At 40.0% G+C, this 22,265-nt stretch overlaps 1 protein-coding gene across 8 annotated transcripts in view; it reads right to left on the reverse strand.

Moving 5' to 3' along the window:
* The window catches only part of HIVEP1 (HIVEP zinc finger 1), a 137,738-nt gene that overhangs the window by 68,195 nt on the left and 47,278 nt on the right, over positions 1 to 22,265 (reverse strand). For 6 of the 8 annotated variants that reach the window (XM_059075407.2, XM_067006764.1, XM_067006767.1 and 3 more), the window contains exon 3: positions 866 to 919. In XM_059075407.2, the coding sequence (XP_058931390.1) occupies positions 866 to 919 (54 nt within the window). Of the gene's footprint in view, positions 1 to 865; positions 920 to 16,712; positions 16,819 to 22,265 lie in introns of those variants that run through there. The other 2 variants (XM_067006768.1, XM_067006763.1) reach the window with 1 other exon arrangement.

The raw sequence follows: 22,265 nt of genomic DNA on the forward strand, positions 1-22,265 counted from the left end.
GTAATTAGAAGATACAACAAGGATAAAGCAATAAAAAATCATGAAATCTAAATGCCATAAAGAGAACCGTAGATCCTTCTATTCGATTTCACGCATTAACAGAGTGTTGGAACTCTACCCACCTTCCTTTCTTCCTCCCCTCCCACAGGCTGTTGTACATCGAAAGCATTTTTTCATATTACCTGGGAAAATAATCAGTATGCTTTCTGTGATGAAAACCGATTTTTGCTTTTAAGCTTTTTATTCTTTACACAAAATTTACCCATTCATTATAGCTAGTGAAAGAACAAAATCCAGATAAATAAAAGTTAATCACCTTCCTCTGCCCCTTCTCTCACCATTGCAACAAATCACCACAGTCAACTGAAATAATTAACATTTTTTAAAAGCTGCATAACATCCCCAAATATGAAGGTACTACAATTGATGCAATTATTCCCACAATGACTAACATTTGGGTTATTTCAGTTGTCTTAGGTTTCTGTCATTTTAGAAAGAATACTGCTCCACGTGAACACACATATGCACACACTTATGTGAACACAGTACCATCAGTACCCATTGTACTGGTAACTTGATTGCTATGGGACAGTCTCCCAAACAGGACTTTCAGAAAAGCTGCAACAATCTTTCATATTCCCACCAGCAAAACAGTAACGTGTGGGAAACAGTTACAGAATATGCTATGCAGTTAAAACGTTTCATAAAGCAAAGTCCACAGACTTTTAAGTATCAATCAGTTTAAAGTGATTTTTAACTTTGGGATATGCTTACACTGATTCATTTAGAGAGGCTGCAATAATAAGATATTTATACAGGAATCTCTGCAAAAATAAAGCCTATACTGGGGTTGATTTTAATTTACCTTTTTTTGACACTTCTGCCCCATTGAGTTCTTTTTGTGCTTCTTCAATTTTGTCTAAGGAAAACAGCAACAAAAAATTATAAGTCAATTCATCATACACAAATAAGAATACAGTAAAACAAATATATTACTTATAAACAGTACCTGACGCATAGTAATAAATATTTGTTGAATGAATTATTTATGAAACAAATATGTGTAAACTGTTAAAGTAATAATAAAGTCCTTTTAAAAAATATAATTTTAATTATGTCTTAGTCACAAGGACTACTTCCAATTGTTTCCACAATGCAAGTAATTAGCGCATTTTAAATACTGAACCATAGTTTAAAGATGTTTAGCTGATTAATAAAAATATGTAAACATAATACTTTCTTTACGAAGACACACAGATTTTATTAGAGAGATACAGCAAATGCCTACTGGCTTAGAAACAAGTCTAAGCCAAGTTCATAGATGGCCTCAGACCTAAGCCAAACATGGAAGAAATAAAAGAAAGGATGGAAAAATAAAGGAAATGATGGGCTGAAGAGCAGCAACACAACACCCATCACTTTTGCCAACCCCTGATTACAGAATAGTTATCCATGAAGTGTGAGGGTAGAATACTGCATTAAAGAGACACCAGATAAAACTAATGACTACAGAAGTGCTGTATATGCATGGAGTTTTGAAAGAAGCAATAACTAACAAAGAGTTGGGATGGCTGCCTCAGGAGTGGATGGGGGAGGGAGGCACGTGGGCCCGGAGCCTGTAGGTCTCCCATGTGAGCTTTGAGAACAATTAGATTTTGTAAATAAGCACAAGTTCTACTTTGGTAACAACTAATTTAAATTTTATAAGGATATACATATTTGATGATTATGACAGCAACCAATGCCAAATTTAACACAGTGGTCTAAGTGCTAATTATAATGGTAAAAGTAATAAAATTCCTAGGGCACTATTTTGTACTGAAATGAATACAGTAACCATAATTATGCAACATTTTAGACAGTCCCTTGGCGTACAGTTTAAGTGCTTTCAAAATATGGGTCTGTCAGCCATTCACGCCTCCCAGCAGCTCCCAAAATGCTCTCCACTGGCCATGGAAGACGCAGCCTCCAAAATGGCATCCTTCCCCAACTAAATAGGGCACAGATCCCACCATACGCCCTTCAAGCTCTGGTTCTATCTGCCTTTTCCCCATCAGCCTTTTCAGAAAAGCCAGAAATCCACAGAACCTTCGATTTACTGATCAAACTTCTTTCAATTGCACATTGATCCATCCAGCCTGCCATATCAGGGGGGAGGGAGAGCGTGAGAATAAAGGAAACAAGCAACGGTGAATCACAACTCAGTCTTCATCCTGACAAATGCACTCCCCATAGCAATGTCCTATTTGCTTCCTGCTAAGTACCAGTTTCCAGGATAAGATTTGAGGGGAGAAGAGACAATCTTTGGAAATAACTTTTTCTCATTTACAAACTTTAGTTATTTCTCATGAAATGATGAGTGAAATTGGAAACAGTACTGAAAAAAAAAAATCCCTTATTAAATGCAGCAAGTAGATCCTGCACTTAGCAGTACTTTTACTTCAAAAGGAGAATTCCAAATGTATGGGTGAAATCTGTATTAATACAAGTAACAAAAAGACAAGGCCTATTTTTTCAAAAAATAAAATGTACTAAGTACACTGGAGACATTCAAAATGTAAATAAATATTAAATATACAGTCTTTGAGAAACATAAAAATGAAAAGCACTATTATTTCTATGCCAGCAGTTTGTCCAAACTTGAGAACCATAAATAATATATACATAGATTATATATATTCACAGTAGTAATGACTGTGTTTAAGAGTTTACGCACACATAATTTGGCATTATACAATAAAACAACTTTTTATTAATAGCATCAACTGGGGCTCAAGGCAGCAAAAACTCATGACTTGACATGTATTTAAAAAACAGCTTCTATTTAGTATATTGAGGTTTGGCCACCATCTATTTGTATTTTAACCTAACAAATTCTTGCAAAAATGACCTCAATTTACATTTGTGTATAAATCAGTAGATTTAGGATATCCAGTGTGTTAGGTATAGGCATCTACTTAAATGGCTTTACCTGGAGCTCCAGTTCAATGGGTAAATACAATCTTCAGTGAGAGAGCCTATAATAGCCATTATAAGATTTTGCCTCAATTTTTAGAAAAAGTCCTGTTTATAGTTAACCTGTGTTTTTTAATTCTCCTGGTAAAATATGATGCTTTAAAGACACTCTCCAAAACTACAGAGAAAGTACTCATTTATTATATGCTCTTCACTGGTTCAGACACGGCAATTTACTAGTATTTAAAAGCAACATTTATCTTTTTTTTTTTTCACTACGACCCAGAGTAAGAAAGATATTTTTACATTCCAACCAATTACACATGTGTATCTATATATATTATGTGTATACATAATGCAGAAACCAAACTTACCCACACTCTAATTTCTAACCTTTCCTAGTAAAAACGAAAAATTCTGCCTCACTCAAATACACTGATTTCACTCACAACCCACTGCTGGAGCAAACCTTCCGCTTGAAACTCACTGCTAGAAAGAGCAGTTCTCAACCAAGGGCAACACTTCCCAGCCAGGACACACCTCACTGTAAGCCCTGATTGGCAGCGGGGTGCGCGTGGTTTACAACGGGATCTCAGTCTCTGAGACATCTTCCATCGCGCCCTTCCCAGGGTCACTGGCTGAAAGACTGGGAGGCTGAGAGGAAGGGTACTGACAGTGTGGGTTAGATTTTGGTTCTGCAACTGTTAAAAATGTACACCTTCTCACAGTTTTTCTTCTCTGGTAAAGCACAGCAACTATTTGTTAACGGTAAAGGCTATGAACAATCTTGTTTAATGCCTTACATATTTTAAAACTTTTGTTTGTACAAGAAAACAATGTAAAACATTTTGTTTTCATCATAGGTAAATAATTGTAAATAAAGAAAAAAATGTTGATTTGTGGAGCATAATCTGAAACCACTGAGCCAAAAAAAAAAAAAAAGAAGTCCTGGAGCCCTCAGGAAACCACCGTTCTTTTGGGGTTCTGGGAAGAAGACTAGAGAATTAAAAACAAATCATTTAGAAAAATAAAGCCATCTTCAAATGAGAGCTCACAGCAAGCGCCTGCTCCCTGACCCTTCTCACCCTGCGGTGAAGAGGGGGCGATGGGCCTCCTGTGCCATCTCAGACCCTCGACACCGCTCCTGAACAGCCCTGCGACTCAGGACATACATCACAGCTTTGGGGACCAGCCCATTACATTGTTAGGATTTGGTTCAACAACTGCTGAGGGTTTTATATCGCACTGAATGTCTACCTGGTGTCAGGTACAAAAGGAAGAACCAGAAATATAAAGCTAAAAGAATGGCTCCCTTGGAGGAGCTTGCGGATTATTCTACCTCTTAAATAAGCATTTTAACATCACTTTGATGGTAAATATAAAGCCTGATTGATTCCCTGTGCAGCGAACACAGTCGTCTGTCACCCCACTCCCGCCTCTGCAGCTCCAGGCACACCCCTGTGCAGGCCCCCTCAGGTACCTGAGACTCTTCCAGCTAGTTGCCCCCCCACCCCATCCCTTCAGGATGTCACCTCCTATCTAGGAAACCTGCTCTGACACCCTCCTCAGAGCCATTGCTTCCTTCTCTGTGCCACCACCCCTGCAGGTAGGACCCGTCTCTCCACAGCTATGTATCCGGTGATCATTAGTAACAAGGACAGTAAGGCGGACTGAGTGATGTACTGCTCGTAAAAACGCTGACGACAGCCTGCCACGTGACGCACGGAAGCACGGGTGCGCTCGGAGAAAGGGAGAGAGGAGCATCTGCACACAAACTGAAACTGGAATTAGGTGGTTTCACGGAAGAGCCCGGCGTTTTAACTTCCTTAACGTTATAAATGATTTCCACATTCGGGAAACTGCATCAGTGCACTGAAAGCACCTGGATCAACTATTTTATCACTCCATTAGATTATCAAGGAGCTAAACGGTCTCTACCCTAATTCTAGCAGCTCGTCGTTCTCTCCTGCTGTTCCGATAGGCACCCATAACTTCTGCTCTGACACCTAGAGGCTCTCCTTCTTCACGGAGCCCTAAAAACATAAAGCGGAAACACCAACAGTAAATTTTATGAAGTAGATCCTAAGGAACTGTAAAAGGCACCTCTATTTACTGAAAGAGATACCATCTGATTGAAAAAAGATCACCATATGTGACTGCACTATTTTTACTACTGAATAAGCCTAACTCCCATGTCCCTCATCACGTCAGTACGAGCTCCCTGTTCTCACTTGTAACTGCTAGAGCTATTTCAATAAGACTAAATATATGACAATGACGTAATGCTAAAAATGCATCCAGGGCTTCCCTGGTGGCTCAGTGGTTGAGAGTCTGCCTGCCGATGCAGGGGACGCGGGTTCGTGCCCCGGTCCGGGAGGATCCCACGTGCCGCGGAGCGGCTGGGCCCGTGAGCCGTGGCCGCTGCGCCTGCGCGTCCGGAGCCTGTGCTCCGCAATGGGAGAGGCCACAACAGTGAGAGGCCCGCGTACCGCGCAAAAAAAAAAAAAAAAAAAAGTCCAATACCCATAACCACGTATGCATGGTCGTCTAAATGATGATCCCAGTGTTCACTGCTAAATCAGCTAAGGAAACCTACCTTTATAAGTAACACGTTTTAACCTGTAAGTTACACATCTTTCCTATCTCTAGACCTATGTCTTTCAGGGAGTCAGACCCTACAATAATGCCGAAAATGATAGTCTAGACTAGTAGTATTTCAAACTGAAAAATATTGCTTGAAATAAGTAAAATAAATAAATAAATAAATAAAAGAGACTCAACTCGGCACTCATGAATTTGAAAACTGTGATTTACTAGTAAAAATTCTAGAAAAATATAAAATTAATCAACTTGATTCAGAAAGAGAAAAACTCGACTAGAATAACGAGGGATGATTGAGAAAGTCACCAGAGAATAACGCAGAATTACTTTTTTAGAGGTTAAAGGCCAAGATGGTTTTATTATCAAATTCTTACCAATTTTGAAGAATAAAGCATTTCCTAAACTGTCCCAGAGTACAAGCTAACCCAAAAAGTGTTCTAAATCATTTTTTAAAGCTGCTATATAACCCTGGTACCAAAATGTGACTGAAGGGGCAGAAGAATCAACACTCCACACCAGCCTCACAAATGAATATGGATGCAACAATCTACATCCAGAAGTACATCCCACAATTAGAAAGCCACGTCCAAGTAGGGTGTACAATAAGCATGCAAAGATATTTCAGTATTAGGAAGCATGTTATTATCATTTGTAACAGGACGGGGGTGGGGGAAGGTAATTTAAATAATGTCCAACATGTACTTGATTAAAACACCTATCTCTAGTGTAAACAAAAACAAAACAAAAAACCCTCCACAATAAATAAAAAAGGATATGCTTCATCATATTAACGAAGTGGTGTTCTAATAAACACCCTAAATCAGAGAAATTAGCCAATAACCTATCACTTCCTTCAGGAAGCCTTCCCTGACCCTTCCCCCAGGCCCTGGTCTGCGCCCCCAGTACAGTGTTCTAAGGCCCAGAGCAGCATTCATCACGGGATATTCCAAGAAGCCTGCATGCTCACCCGCTTTCTTCATTAAAACTATATCTTATTCAACAGAGTACACAGGTGCTTAGATCACTAGAGCCTCAACACATACTTGTTCAATAAAGGAATTGCTATTGCTATATTTACGGTAGCATTTATGTTAAATTAACAGTATTTACGGTAGCATTTATGTTAAATTAACAATTATTTGCGGACAATTTTACATGTGAAACAATAAAGGACTATGGTACTTCCATACAATAGAATATTATTTAGCCATTAAAAATGTTTTAAAAATACTTACTGATAGGAAAAATGCTCAAAGTGTATTACATAAAAACATTTTGTGCCACATAGATGTGCATGTACATATACATACACACACAGATCTATAAAGAAATAGGCTCAAATGTAATGATTATGTGAGGGTAGAATATTAACAGTTTTAATGTTATTTCTATTTTCTTCAATTACTAAATTATCTATAATAAATATTTTAATGTAAAAATAAATATTATTAAATTTAATAGAAATTTAAAACCCTAATAATGCGGCAAATTATTATTTTTTTAAATGCTGGCTGGGGCTTCCCTGGTGGCGCAGTGGTTGAGAGTCCGCCTGCCGATGCAGGGGACACAGGTTCGTGCCCCGGTCCAGAAGGATCCCACGTGCCGCGGAGCGGCTGGGCCCGTGAGCCATGGCCGCTGAGCCTGCGCGTCCGGAGCCTGTGCTCCGCGACGGGAGAGGCCACGGCATTGAGAGCCCCGCGTACCGCAAAAAATAAATAAATAAAAGAAAATAAAGATATTTTCAGATAAACGAAAGTTGAGAAAATCTGTATGAGCAATGCTAAAAGTGGTGATTTAGGCCTGAAGGGAAATGACAACAAAATATGTATCTAGAGTGGGGAGCAACCTATGGCCTGTGGACCAAATCCAGCTCACAACCAGTCTGCGTAAGGCCTGTGCATTATTTTAAATGTTAACAAAAGGGAATAAAAAAGAACAGGAAGTACATGTGATGGAGACTGTATGAGGCTGCAAAACCTAAAATAGTTACTATCTGGCCTTTTTCCCCAAAAAATTGCAAAGCAGGGAGGGGTGACAAGGCAAATAAAAAGGTTTTATTTTTCTTCAGTTTTTAAAGACAGTGGACTGTGCAAAGGAAAAAAAATAACAGCGCATTATAGAGTTTATAATATATGTATAAGCCAAATATATACCAAAAACATCTACTTACCTAAAAATGTCCCCAACATCCCTAAATAACGAACTCACAACTATGAATCTTAGTACCTTCAAGTTATTTCATATTCTTTCAAATAAATCTTAAAGTCCTAGATTGAAATGATTATTTTTTAAAAGACACAAAACTGAAATAGATGATTTTTTTCCCCAATCTACTCTCTAGTACACATTACAAATAGCAAGCAAATTACCAGCTCTGAAAATCTTTTGAAAAGCTGAAAGCACTCTTCTTAAAGTTCTTTTAAAATAAATTACTAATTAGTTCATCCTATTAAATACTGGCAAAGTGTGAGAGTTGACATCAATTCCAGGGGAAGTGAAAAGGCTTCTGTGAGGAAAGAGCATGAAGAAAGTTATACAGCAGAACTAAACATACAGTATAAGGGACACCATGAGTAGGTGTTACATGGCAGGAAGTAAATATGCAGAGTGAGAGGAGAACGTGGTGAAAAGTCCGCATATTGACTAAGGAATCAGAGAGTCTAAAATGACATGGGAAATTCAGGTTTTGATGGCTGGACCAAAGATGGTACCAGTCTATGTGACATAAAGGCAAATGACCTGCTTTCACCACCATGTCACCCCTAGCACAACACACACATACAGAACAAAGAGTGAGCATTTTATTAACACTTAGGAATCATTCAATCACTTACTATATGAACAAATGAATAAAGAACCAAAACTGGTCCTTTAGGGATGAGAAGTCCACCTGCAGACGTGATACTGAATTTGCAACATGAAACCGAAGGGATTAGGGCTTATTCCAGGAAAGATGCTTAAAGAGAAGCCAAACAGAACACATCTGACTGGTTAAGGCTGGACATACAGATTTGGAATTGAGTCTAGACTTCTTTTTGTTTTAATAGATTCTGGTTTGTGTTTTATCACGTTTGGTCACAAGAGAACACTGAAAGTGCTTTGTTCTCATACTATTTCAGGTACACTCTGTAAATAACACTATTATCAGTGAAAAAATTAAAAATCGGCAATAAACTGAAAAAGACACTTCTGGGTGAGAATAACTGGGTACCTAAAATCACACAAGAGGTTTGGGTGGGGCCAAACTTTATCACTTTCACTAGTAGACGTTTTTCTATGGTCATGGATTTTGCTTTCAATTTTTGCTTCTAACTGCGGGGATTTGGGCAATGACTTTTTGGAGTATGAAAATCTTAAATTTTAAAAAAGATCAGGTTCAGGTCAGTAGATATTATGTAATTCAATTTTTTGTGGACATGTGTGCATATTTTTTAAAATGATGTTGCCATGTCTGCAGAAACATTTCTGAAAAAAGTGACAAGTAATTAATATGGGTGGTTACTTCTGAGAAGAGGATAAAGAGCAGGGGCAGGAAAAGGGAGAAATGCTCATTTTTAAAATTGTATATGTTTCTATACGAGTTAATTTTTAAAATTAAGTTTATTACTCATATTGAAGATGTATCACTTACTCATTTAAATATATATGTATGGATAAAACTGTATGTATGTATAAATATGGGTAGCCAAATCAAAAATAAAACTTGAATGCCTCAATTCCCTAAAAGTATATAAGTGCTTATTTACTTATATGCTTAAAAAATACATATTATTACTTATGTGTGTGTACATATATACACACACACATATATCTGTAGATACATATGTATACATATGAATATATATGCATACTTTCAGATTCTTTTTTTCAATATTCTCACTTAAACTCTGTATTATTTCAAATTATTTGATGCCTATCTCCTCCTTCCAAATTGAGGCTATTTTAACATTTACCGATCAGAAAATAATACCATTATGAATATTGCAATCCACTATTCTTCACACTTTAATTTATCCAATTCAACATGCTAAGTCAAAATATTCAGAGGTCTGTTAAGAAGTCTGTTTTTTCAACTCAAAATAGTCCAATCTGCATCCCTTCTAAAGGGTAATTCCCTAACCAGAAAGAATCAGAAGGTAAAAGGCTATGAACAATTTGAAGTAGGAGGTGGTGGGGAAACAAATAAAGTGAAAACAGACAAAGTCTAACAGTTTTAGTCATCACCCACAGATACGATCTTTATGGCGGGAAGTACAGTCAAAATAAACTAAAACACCCTCACATTCTGTCCTCTATCAAGACTGTCAGGGGCCACTGCTAAGTAATTGTGTAGCACCTTACACTGTCCCTGCCACTGCGGTGACCTCATTTTACTGTGAGCAATTCTTGCTTTAAGGTCTGACTCCTCACCAGCCCAGCAGGCCCACGAGGGCAGGGCAGGTGGGTGCTAGCCTCCGAGTCCGCACACCGTGATGGACACACACAGCAGGTAAGCTGTCCAATACTCTTAAAACTGGCGTCAGATAAATGTCTTACGTCCTAACCACTCTACACCTTATAAGGCTACTCAAAAGCAGGGAAGGGGCTTCCCTGGTGGCGCAGTGGTTGAGAGTCCGCCTGCTGATGCAGGGGACATGGGTTCGTGCCCTGGTCTGGGAAGATCCCACATGCCGCGGAGCGGCTGGGCCCGTGAGCCATGGCCGCTGAGCCTGCGCGTCCGGAGCCTGTGCTCTGCAACGGGAGAGGCCACAACAGTGAGAGGCCCGCCTAGCACCAAAAAAAAAAAAAAAAAAAAGCAGGGAAGAATTAAAATTTGACAACCACAAGAAAAATAGACCGCAAAAAAAAATCCAAGCTCAAAAAGTTTAAATTAACTACATCTTTGAAACAATCTTTATTATCTCTTCTGTGCTATAGGTTCATAATTGGCCTAGATAACTTAGTCCCCCAACTTTTCATAGTTTCACAGAGAAAAACAGAAATAGAAGGAAATATATAGCATATAACAATTTCCAATTACTAATATCCTATGCTATAATTTTACATGTAAAAGATATGAACTACTGAGTGACCTAGTTCATTACAAAGACAAAACGTAAAGAAGTGCAGAAATCTATAGGTGGTCACCTGTGTGACCCACAATATTAATGGTCAACCACGAACTTAAAAGTTAGCTTTTCATCACTGGCCAACACATTCAGAAAGTCCCTAAACTGATTTTCAGAAACAAATTTAACACTTAGAAAACACATCATTAAATCTGCTGATTACATTATATTAAATTTTATTTTAGGAAAATAAATTATTTGGGAACCATTCACATTACTGTTTGAGGCCATTAGCCTAAATAATCAAATAAGAGTTCATACAATTTTGTATATGCCTGCAAGTGCTCGTTTATAATGGATGTGTGTGTTTGTATAATATATAGTGTGTACGTATCCATTACCTGGTTTGAAATATACCCACCACACCATTATACGTGTATATGCACATGTCCTCTATTTACTTGTCTTCACCGTTACCTAGTATAACAGCTCACAGAAGATAATAATAGCATTGGGCCCTTAGTACAGTTAAGTGGTTGCGAACAAACACTTATTGATGATAAATTTTACAATGCATAAAATTCCCGATCTGCATCTCTACAAACCAATCAGTAAAAAAAAAGCCCATATGTTTTCAGCAATCATCACAACTGAAACAACGAACAAATGTCATTTTTTCCACAGAGGAAGTACTTGGCTACCTCCCTCACTGGCTCGGACTCTGGCCAAAAGTAACAGTGGTTAGGCTTGTAACCCAGTATGTATGGATCTGATCTGGTCAAGCCCAAAACAGCTCTGGTCATTTATCATCTGCAGGCATTTGTTTTAGAGGCTAATTCTAATCATACAGACCAAGTCAGGCAAATTATGGTGAAAACACGCAGAAATATAACTGAGCTTGAGAAAACGTAAAGCTCTTTTCAACACGATTGAAAGCTCTTTTCAATAACATTGTAGCACATGAGAATACTCAGCATACAATTATTTTGGGGAGCGAATAAGGTTAACTATTTCTTAAACTCCCTAAAAGATATGTTAAACAAACCAGCAAAACAGAATTAACACATTTACGCATTTCTGAAAGCTGGGGGAGAAATGACAAGTTAGTTACCTGTCCGGACGCGTGGCTAGAATCCTTCCCCCTGAAAAGCTTCTTCTAAGAGGAGAAGCGGCACTGCCTTTGGGGGGGCGCCCACCTGCAGCTGGCCTGCCCCCAGCGCTGCATCAAACTCGCGGGTTCCTTCTGGGACCCGCCTCCCCACGCTCCCCTCACACCTGCCTGGGAAGCCCTCGTCCTCCCTTCTGACCCCACCGGGGAAAAATCTATCAATAATGGCGAAAATCTAAGTGCTTGCTGTGTACGGGCACTGCTCTAAGGACCTGACGGTACTCGCTCATTCAGCCCTCCCCAAAAACCCCGCCCACGAGGGAGGAACCACCCTTGACCTCTGTTTGACAGAGAAGCGAACCGAACCACGGGTCACGGAAGCAAACTTCACAGAGCTAATAAGGAGAAGCCTGTCTGCCGCGTCGCGTTTAAACCCAGGCACGTGGCCTCCAGGATGTGAACTTAACACTATGCTATACTATTTCTCCGTATTATTTAAAAGGGTGTCCTGCCTGAGCTGGCAATTCCTCATCTTCCATGTTTGAGCTTGAACACCACGTGCTCTTGAAGCCTTTCCTGAGCCCCTGCGGGGGCCACCACAGCGTGTGCCAACAGCACCCGGGCTCCTCTTGCGTTGAGGGCGTGTGCCCGCACGTGTGTCCGCACGTGTGTCCGTGAGCTTGCTCGTTTCAGGCCTGGATCACCTGCTAAAGTCATAAACGCCATGATAAACGTCTATCACGGTCACCCAACATCCTGGCCTGCAGTATTTATCCACAGCTTTCCAGTTTCTCATGACCAAGCTTAAACCCCAACTCTCTGAAACTTGTATGCATAAATCCAGAAAAGCAACACTTTCTTACCTTCCTACACATCCCACAGAAGTCCACCTATTCCACACTACTGTATGGAATAAAGCCTCTATTTAATGGTATTTAATTGTATCCCATTTGCCCGCTGTCACGTGTGGTCTCAGTTATTCCTTAAATTCTCGTGGTAAGCCTCTCTTCCATCGCTGAGATGTTTAAGCTACCTCATGGTAGGAAAAGGGATGTCCACGTCACAAATGCAATCCTAGAAACACGGCACGTGTTCCAACGTGGCTGAATTCATATCTTTCAGAGCAAGTGACCAGACTAAAAACGTCTGACTACTTTTACTCAGGCCCACTGGGAGGACGGCAGTGGATGGAAACTTGAGTGGAAAATGTCTTTTCCCAGAGGAAAATGAGGCAGCCAATAACTGATCTAAGTGATCAATAGAAGTGGAGTGGGGAAGTGGAGGAGGGGAGGGGGGCGGAGAAGCAAGACTCCAGCAAGCTGTCAGGAGACGCAGCCTCTCTCTCCTCCGGCTCCTTTGTCCTCCCTTGGGCTACAGACTTCACAACCGACAGGCCTCAGTTCTGGCTCAAAAATGAATTTCCATTTTACCGTGGTAGAAATCCCTGACAGACACACTCAGATACACACAATTTCGACAACCTAATTTCGTGGGGGAAAAAAAAAGGTTTTATCATTACTGCTGAGGAAACGGGCATTACAATCTTGTAATATTAACATTTAAGTTGCAACAACAAGTCAGCAATTTTACTCACTATTATTAACAACAGTTCATTAAATTACACTTATGACGATCTTACTAAAATAGCACCGTGAACCAGCCTGTTGAAGTTATCTGCTGTGGAAAGAGAGGCATTCCCGTCGGGCTTCCCTCAATGCTGTGCCACAGAAAGGGCCTGGAATGCTCTGTTCTTACCACCTGTTAAATTTGGGGTACACACTGGAGCCACCATAGGGAGGCACTGCTTTAAGTCATCTGTAAACTTCACAATTGCGACTCAAAAGCAAGATAATCATCTGCTGTCCAAAGAACTGATTGCGTTACAAGCGGCTGCACTTGGAGGAGAAATCTCTGGGGCCGGGACAGAAACCTAGGTAGGGATGGCAAGGGCAGGAACCCCGGGAGAAGCAGGGGCACGCAGCGAGGCATGCCACAGTCAAGCGTGGGAGCTCTCGTCTCTCTCAAGAGCACATCTGCTCGGTAAAGCACGGCGAAGCATTCAGGTTTTAAATATGCAGTCATTTGGCAGTCACAGACCGTTTACGACTCATGGTTTCCAATATTCATGAAGGTCGAGGACATTCAGTAATTTCTAACTTTGCCGAGAAACACATGTGAGTCCCGTGCAAAGCGAAGCAGGCACACAGGGTTCACTGGGCCGGTGAGTCAGCCTGCAGACTGACCCGCGTCCACTCCTCAAACCTTCCTGCTCTTTATTTACCCTTTGTTAAGGGCGCAGGATTCCAACAAACCCCAAGCCCTCTGATTCTCCCTTTAAAAACCACTCTAAACTGTCCACTGTCACCAGCGGGTCCAAGCCTGCGCCTCTCACTGATACCCAGGCCACAGCCTCCGCTCACGCCTGCGCGCCTTTCACGCCCCTCCCTGCTGGACTCCACGTGCAGCCACACCTGCCACAAATGCCAGTCTGCTCTCTCACTTTATGCTCAGTTACAGCATCTCAGCCCTGTCCATTAGCACACTCTGAAATTACATTATGTTTACTTATTTGATTAATGTCTACATAGCTCTCTAGCAGTGGTTTTCGGCCAGGGATGTTTTTGCCCCTCAAAGGGTATCTGACAATGTCTGGCGACTTTTTTGGTTGTCACAGTTGAGGGGGAGGGCTTGGCATCTAGCGGGCAGAGGCCAGGGATGCTGCTGCACATCCTACGACACCCAGGGCAGTCCCCTTCGGCAAAGAGTTATCCAGCCCAAACCATCATCAGTGCCGAGGTTGAGAAACCCGGCTTTAAAATGATACATATTTGTATGGGTATCTGAAAAAGGTTCAATATTACTTTAATCATATTCTCTACTCCTCTTTTATCCTAGTAATTCTTTCCAAATGAAGTAATAAAACATAATTTGGATTACTATCTTATATTTTAACGTAACGAATGATAATACATTATAACAGTAACTACTACCATGGAGGTTAGGGGAAGCGGGCCTCACGCCTGCGCTAGGACTAAAGTACTCGCGTGTATTCTATCGTTAAGTACCTATAAAAAAAAACCCGAGGCACGGAGAGGTGCAACTTCTGCTATCACTTGGCTAAGGTGTGGAAAGCTGGGATTCCATCCCAGGATACCTGGATGGAAAGCTTTCCACACTATGCCAGGCAACAGTTAACATGCAACCAACAGCGTGGTGGTTAAAAACTTTCATGGGTTCAAATCCTAGACCACCCCCCTTTTTTTTTTGCGGTATGCGGGCCTCTCACTGCTGTGGCCTCTCCCGTCGCGGAGCACAGGCTCTGGATGCACAGGCTCAGCGGCCACGGCTCACGGGCCCAGCCGCTCTGCGGCACGTGGGATCTTCCCGGACCGGGGCACGAACCCGCGTCCCCCGCATCGGCAGGCGGACTCTCAACCACTGCGCCACCAGGGAAGCCCAGACCACCCCTTCTTATCCCCATGACATCAAATTACCCTCTAGACGTCAGCTTCCTCATCTGTAAAATTGGTAAAAACAAAACAAAACCAAACCACCCGCCTCGCAAAGGTGTGTGAGATTCAGAAAAGACAACAAGCACAAATGTTTCGTACTTAGCTTGTAGTTAACATTCATTAAAAATTACCTATTATTATCTAAGGCATATGCAAATATTTTACACCTCATCGCCCTTTGGCTTCCATGAGTACTCGAGAAAACTAATTTTGGTTTCCTGTTGACTAGGTGTACCTGGGAATTAATTTAAAAATTAAGAAAAATAAAGAAAATGTCAACTCCATCAACATCTGTACCTAATAACTTGTTAACTTTTATGCCTTTAAATATTATCTTTAAAAAAAAGTAAGGAAATCTATTCTTAATATATAATATTCCAAACACAAAAGAAGTAGAAGGTTTTAGTAAGCAAAATAAGGTTATCACTTATATAAAATCTCTACACTTAGTGAACAATTTCTGAAATACCTTAATTTGAATTTGTTACTTTCCAAGTAAATTCAGTAATAAAGCTGTACATCTTACAAATCTTTACAGTAGTACTATGTACCTCTATGTATGACACTATGTCTAGATTTTTACATAAATAATACTATCTTTATTTTTTAAAAAAGACTTGGTTTGGCATTTCCTTCATGGATTTAATTAGGCAAGGGGTTATCCTTCTGAAAATAAGTTGCAATATGCATTACGCCATCAATGACTATCGCAGCCGTACGATGCATATGCACGCAAACCATTTCTGACTCAACTACTATAAAACAATCATTCAGATTTCATCAGAAAACTGGGATGTCAAATCAGTTTCTTTATATTTGGTAAACATAATGTATTATATGATTTCCTCAAGAGAAACATATTTTTATTTAGAAATATTTTAAACAGCAGCTCAGAGTTTAAGCTAAAATTACCAATCGCACTTGTTTTTAAACAAAGGTGTTATCCACAATGATAGCCACGAGAAATCAAAAGACTGATATAATCATCATATTCAATTTACCACTGATGTCAAGAAAACAAGCCAGTAAGACCCCACAAAATGATCATACTACAAACTCATTAATAAGACTTTTCTATTTGACATAAAACTATTCCCAATAAAATCTATTAACAGCAATGACAAAATTCCTAATATTCATCTCTTAAGATACAAGCATATTTATCTATAAAACACACAACTGATTTTCTTCTACCTGTTACATAGAAAAATTCTTATAACTTTCATTGTTCCATTTTTCTCATATTATCTAGCTACACAGCTCTATAGCATCCGTTCACTAATGATTCCAGGTTAGTAACACATTCCTTTCTGGTTAGTCTCACCTACCATATTAGATCTTTCTGAGTGTATTATTCCCATCAGCATTTATCTGACTTGCTGTTATGTCATTTCTTCTTATAACAAGGGCATACATTTGGTTTAATATGTTTACACTCTTGTCATCAAATCTTGAGTGCAAGAAATCATGAAGGGTGGGAATACATACAACATGACAATCCTTTCACTTCACACAGAGAATCCACAGGCACTTCCACAAACGTGTCTGTCACCCCCAGGGGTCTCTGCACCGTCACGTTACCAGCCATGACAGGTCAGCCAGCCCCCATGATCTGTGCCGCTGGCACACCTGAGCTCCCTGCCCTGCGCGTCACATTCTGGAGCAGCAGCGCGGAGACAGAACTGCTCGCACAGGCTGTGGTCCTGGGAGTCCTCCCCCACTACCTCTCCATGGCAACGCAGCTACAGAAAAGCCAGTCCACCTCTTACGCAAATGAAAAGAGGCCACAAATGTCAGCAGTCACAACATTCACCTCTTCCCTCCCTCCTTAATTTCCTTCTTAAAGTAACAGCAGTGCATTCTTCTTATTTTTTATTTCAGAACACCTTCCACCATTTAATGGATGGGAAAGCAATTTAGGAAAATCAGTTAAAAATCCATCTGTGTGACCACTTACATAACGTAACTGAGAATCCAAAGACGGTTATGATTTGCTGAGGTTCATTTACCGAGGCAGTACCTCAGCGAGTACTTTTGTATCTGGGCATCCTAGCATCTGAGATAAGCATCCTTTAAGATGTGAACTATCCTGTAATTTGGCTTCCTTAGAGAGAGACACAGAGAAAGAGAGAGGGAGACCATCCATTATGATTACCAGGAAACACTCAGCACTCAGTGTGCATTGTTTCTCCTGCGAGTTATTTATTTGGAAAAATTAAGGTTTGTTTTTACCTTTTGACCAAATAGTCAATTATCTATTAATAATGCTACAGAAGGGAAAAGCTGAACAGATTATCCTTCAATTGTTATCAGGTTTAGCTTATATTGTAATCCAACAGTTTCCTTTCCTAAATATATTTTAAAGAAAAAAAATATATAATGGCTAGTTTATACTTCATATGGCTACAGAGATTGGAGAACAGAAGTAATTCTTGTCCGTAAGACCATGACTAACAGCAACTGATAAATTTTAAAATACCTTATTTTTAAATACATGTTTTAATCCATAGAATGCAACAAAATATCAAATTCTGCAAATTGTCATCCAACATGTGATTATTTATTAATAAGAATTCCAACTGAACTTGCATGGAGCAAGCTCCCATTGGTGGTTGATGAAGAATAAAATGTGATTGCTTTAATATTCTCTAAAAGATGTATTTTCCAAGGAAAAACAATAGAACAGAATAATCAGTAAAAAATTTTAAATACACCCAGGTATGTGGAAACACTTTTACTGTCTCATGAAAAAGGCAGTTTTAAAACTTTTTTTCTTCTTTTCTTTTTAAACATGAGGCATTTTCACGAAGGACCACTCTGGGGTGGTCAGTGCTGTCCCTCAACTAGACCGGCCCAGGGTTCTGGAAGATTCCCAAAGACGAAGCTCTCAGAAAGAGGTATTAGTCCACAGCAGAAGTGGAGTCAAGAGGTTCTGGGCAAAGCATGAAGGTTGGAAACAGCACGTCAAATCAGTTGAACCACAGGCAGGTAGGCATTTAGCCTTTCTGAAGTTCAAGTGTAAAAGAGGGACCACAGAGAAGGATGTGGCTGCAGAAGTAGGCAAGATCAGGAAGGACTAAACGCCACAGAAAGGATCTGAGCCATGATCCTGAGGTATACGGTCAGAGTACAGGATTTTAGAGAACACGTGACATGATCAGATTAAAAACTACTCAAATGATCACTCCAATTGCTTTTGGTTCTAAATGTTTAGTGGGAATTCCTCCCCCATCAAAAAAAAAAAAAGTTTGAGATAAGAACACAGGAATGCCTATGCACCTCAATGAAACAGCTGTTAAGTGCACAGAGCAAGCTACTTTAAGCAGAGGTGCTAAGTGAAATTTTCTTTTTCGAAGCCTAACAGGTCAACCCAGGGTGAACCAGATCATGAGACGTGTGTCAAGAGACCAGGAATCCAGACTCAGCAGCGCCATCACTACATCACTCTGGAGCTGTGTGAGCCTGGGCTGTCTGCCCAGCTGTGGGAGTGACACCCACAAAACCCGGGAAATCCACCTCCAGCCGAAAGGTTCCATTCCAGAACATACTATCCCCAAGTAAGCTCTTGATTCAGGCTATCTGTCTCTCAGGCTAGACTTTACAGGCAAGAGCCGTGCTCATTTTTATAAACTTAACATCTAACAAAATATTTGCTCCATCAGAAATGTCCCAAAATATTTTGAAAAAATACTCTCCAGGTTCCTTTCAGCTATTAAGAGCAATGACCCTAGAATTTTATTTGAGAAGCAACTTCAAAAGAGTCAGCCAACTTGCAAGTGGGCCTAAAATGTAATTTACGTCACCAATTGCTTTCTTTAACCTTCTTTTGACTATCTGTATTTCACTAAACACGGGACTGGGAGAACGCTATTTTCAAAAAACCACAATTGTCAGAATTACTTGCAGGCACTTTATAAATGCAGTAAACGAAAATTTTACACAACGTTTTCCAAATCACCAGCAATACTGACAACTAGCACATGCTCCCAGATCAAAACCCCCTACGTTACAGCAGCATTTTGGTTTTAAATAATCTTTCTACAATCCACGCATTTGGCTTATAGATTCTGTAAAAAGGGGAAAGGAATATACCCAGACATCGCAGAGATACGGAGGCATTTTTAAAAACAGACACAGGGCTTCCCTGGTGGCGCAGCGGTTGAGAGTCCGCCTGCCGATGCAGGGGACACGGGTTCGTGCCCCGGTCCGGGAAGATCTCACAGGCCGCGGAGCTGCTGGGCCCGTGAGCCATGGCCGCTGAGCCTGCGCATCCGGAGCCTGTGCTCCGCAACGGGAGAGGCCACAATAGTGAGAGGCCCGAGTACCGCAAATAAATAAAAAAAAAAAAAAAGAAAAGAAAACAGACACAATAGCTGTGAGAATATGTCTAATCATCTGGATTCCTTCCTTCCCTCACTAAAGAGACATGACAATCCAACATTTGGGCTTCAGGGAGTTATTAACTCAAAACCTAATGTTCTTCACATTTTACAACTACTATGTAATGACTATTGATTGTGAGGGATTCTGAAGAAATACCAACACCCCTCCCATCCTCTAAAAATAAATTTCATATTCACAATTCTAATCTATTTAGAAAATATAAGAGATAACCTCTTAAAATCCCTTTTATGTCTGAGATTGTATGATGTGTAGATTAACTTTAAGACCATCTTCTAGACAACAGACTCATAAGCAAAACTACCAGGATGACGGGGGCAAAGGTGAGCATGAGACCTGCTTTTAAGTTCCTAGATTACTGATTCCCAACCATTTGGAGTGTGAGGACCTCTTTTTAACAAAAAATTCTGCAGTTCTCCCAGTGATCGTAGTTATACTTTTACTATCTGGTTGATGTTGGAATCTTATCAATGATAAAAATATACAAGAGCAACTCTTAAATGGAACTGTATTTCACTAGTTACAACAGCATCTATATTAACTGATCTAATTAAAATAAAGTAGCACCAAAATTTATTAAATGATCAAAAGATCATCACACCAAGTTGGATTTATCTCAGTAACGTAAGGATAGCTTGATATCAGAAAAATCTATCCCTACAATTCACTACACAGAAATAGTAAGGAAAGGGCTTCCCTGGGGGCGCAGTGGTTGAGAGCCCGCCTGCCGATGCAGGGGATGCGGGTTCGTGCCCCGGTCCGGGAGGATCCCACGTGCCGCGGAGCGGCTGGGCCCGTGAGCCATGGCCGCTGAGCCTGCGCGTCCGGAGCCTGTGCTCCGAAACGGGAGAGGCCACGACAGTGAGAGGCCCCCGTACCGGAAAAAAAAAAAAAAAAAAAAAAAAAAAAAAAGAAAAGAAAAAGAAAGAAATAGTAAGGAAAAATATCACCATAGAAGCCAAAACAGTGCTAAAATTGCATATCAATTCTTACCAAAAGGCCCAGAAAGTTATAATTAGAAGATAATTTCTGAAACTTCATAAATAATATGCACAAGAAGCTAACTGCAACCATTGTATTTAACTGCAGACTATCGGAAGCATTCCCATCTAAGTCAGAATTTTATCAGTGATACTATTTAATACTTTGACTAGAGGTCCCGGACAATTCAATAAAATAAGAAAAGAAATTTTAAAGAGGCACGAAAATTGTAAAGGAAGAAAAAATCGTTTCTTTGCAGCTGATATGATAATCTTTTTTTTTTAACATCTTTATTTGAGTATAACTGTTTTACAATAGTGTATTAGTTTCTCCTTTACAACAAAGTGAATCAGTTATACATATACATATGTTCCCATAACTCTTCCCTCTTGCATCACCCTCTCTCCCACCCTCCCTATCCCACCCCTCTAGGTGGTCACAAAGCACAGAGGTGAACTCCCTGTGCTATGCTGCAGCTTCCCACTAGCTATCTAATTTACATTTGGTAGTGTGTATATGTCCCTGCCACTCTCTCACATCATCACAGCTTACCCTTCCCCCTTCCCATATCCTCAAGTCCATGCTCTAGTAGGTCTGTGTTTTATTCCCATCCTACCACTAATCTCTTCATGACATTTTTTTTTTTTTTTTAGATTCCATATATATGTGTTAGCATATGGTATTTGTTTTTATCCTTCTGACTTACTTCACTCTGTATGACAGACTCCAGGTCTATCCACCTCATTACAAATAACTCAGTTGCATTTCTTTTTATGGCTGAGTAATATTCCATTGTATATATGTGCCACATCTTCCTTATCCATTCATCTGTTGATGGACACTTAGGTTGCTTCCATGTCTTGGCTATCGTAAATAGAGCTGCAATAAACATTTTGGTACATGACTCTTTTTGAATTATGGTTTTCTCAGGGTATATGCCCAGTAGTGGGATTGCAGGGTCGTATGGTAGTTCTATTTGTAGTTTTTTAAGGAACCTCCATACTGTTCTCCATAGTGGCTGTATCATTTGATATGATAATCTAATGAGAAAAACCAAGATAAGCAACTGAAGTGTCAGAAAGAGTAAGAATTCAGTAAAGTGGCCATATACACAGTCAACTCACAAAAACAGATAGTTTCAATGTACTTTCAAATGTACCACAAGCAAAACCAAAAATAGTACATATAGAGAGAGATAAGGCAAATGTGGCAAGATGTTAACAGATGAGCATTTGAGTGAAGGGAACATGCGGATTTAAGTATATTAATTTTATTACTTTTAAGAATATCACATTCCTTCCAGGCAAGGTTCCGTACAACACGGGAAGTTTAAATTCAGGACACTTTCTTCCTCCTCAAATCTTCCCACGTTGCCCAGTTACCCTATTGGCAGTTTATTTATCCTGTTTTACCTCTAAATAAATCTGAGGGCATTTAAACTTATTTTTCTGCTCTGTATTCTTCACTCTGGCTCTTCATTAACTCATCACTCTAGGTCTCAGCTTTTCTTCCAATTTTTGCACACGATGGAGGTTAAATCTAACCTGGATCCCTAGAACCTCCCACAGCCTTTCTAATCCAATACAGGACTTCTGGTTAACTAAGTTGCTGAGCAATCAAATGTATAATAAAAGAACCAAACGTTAAGTCATTCTTTCC

The sequence above is a fragment of the Kogia breviceps genome, chromosome 10, assembly GCF_026419965.1.
Source record: "Kogia breviceps isolate mKogBre1 chromosome 10, mKogBre1 haplotype 1, whole genome shotgun sequence".
NCBI classification, from domain to species: Eukaryota; Metazoa; Chordata; class Mammalia; order Artiodactyla; family Physeteridae; genus Kogia; species Kogia breviceps.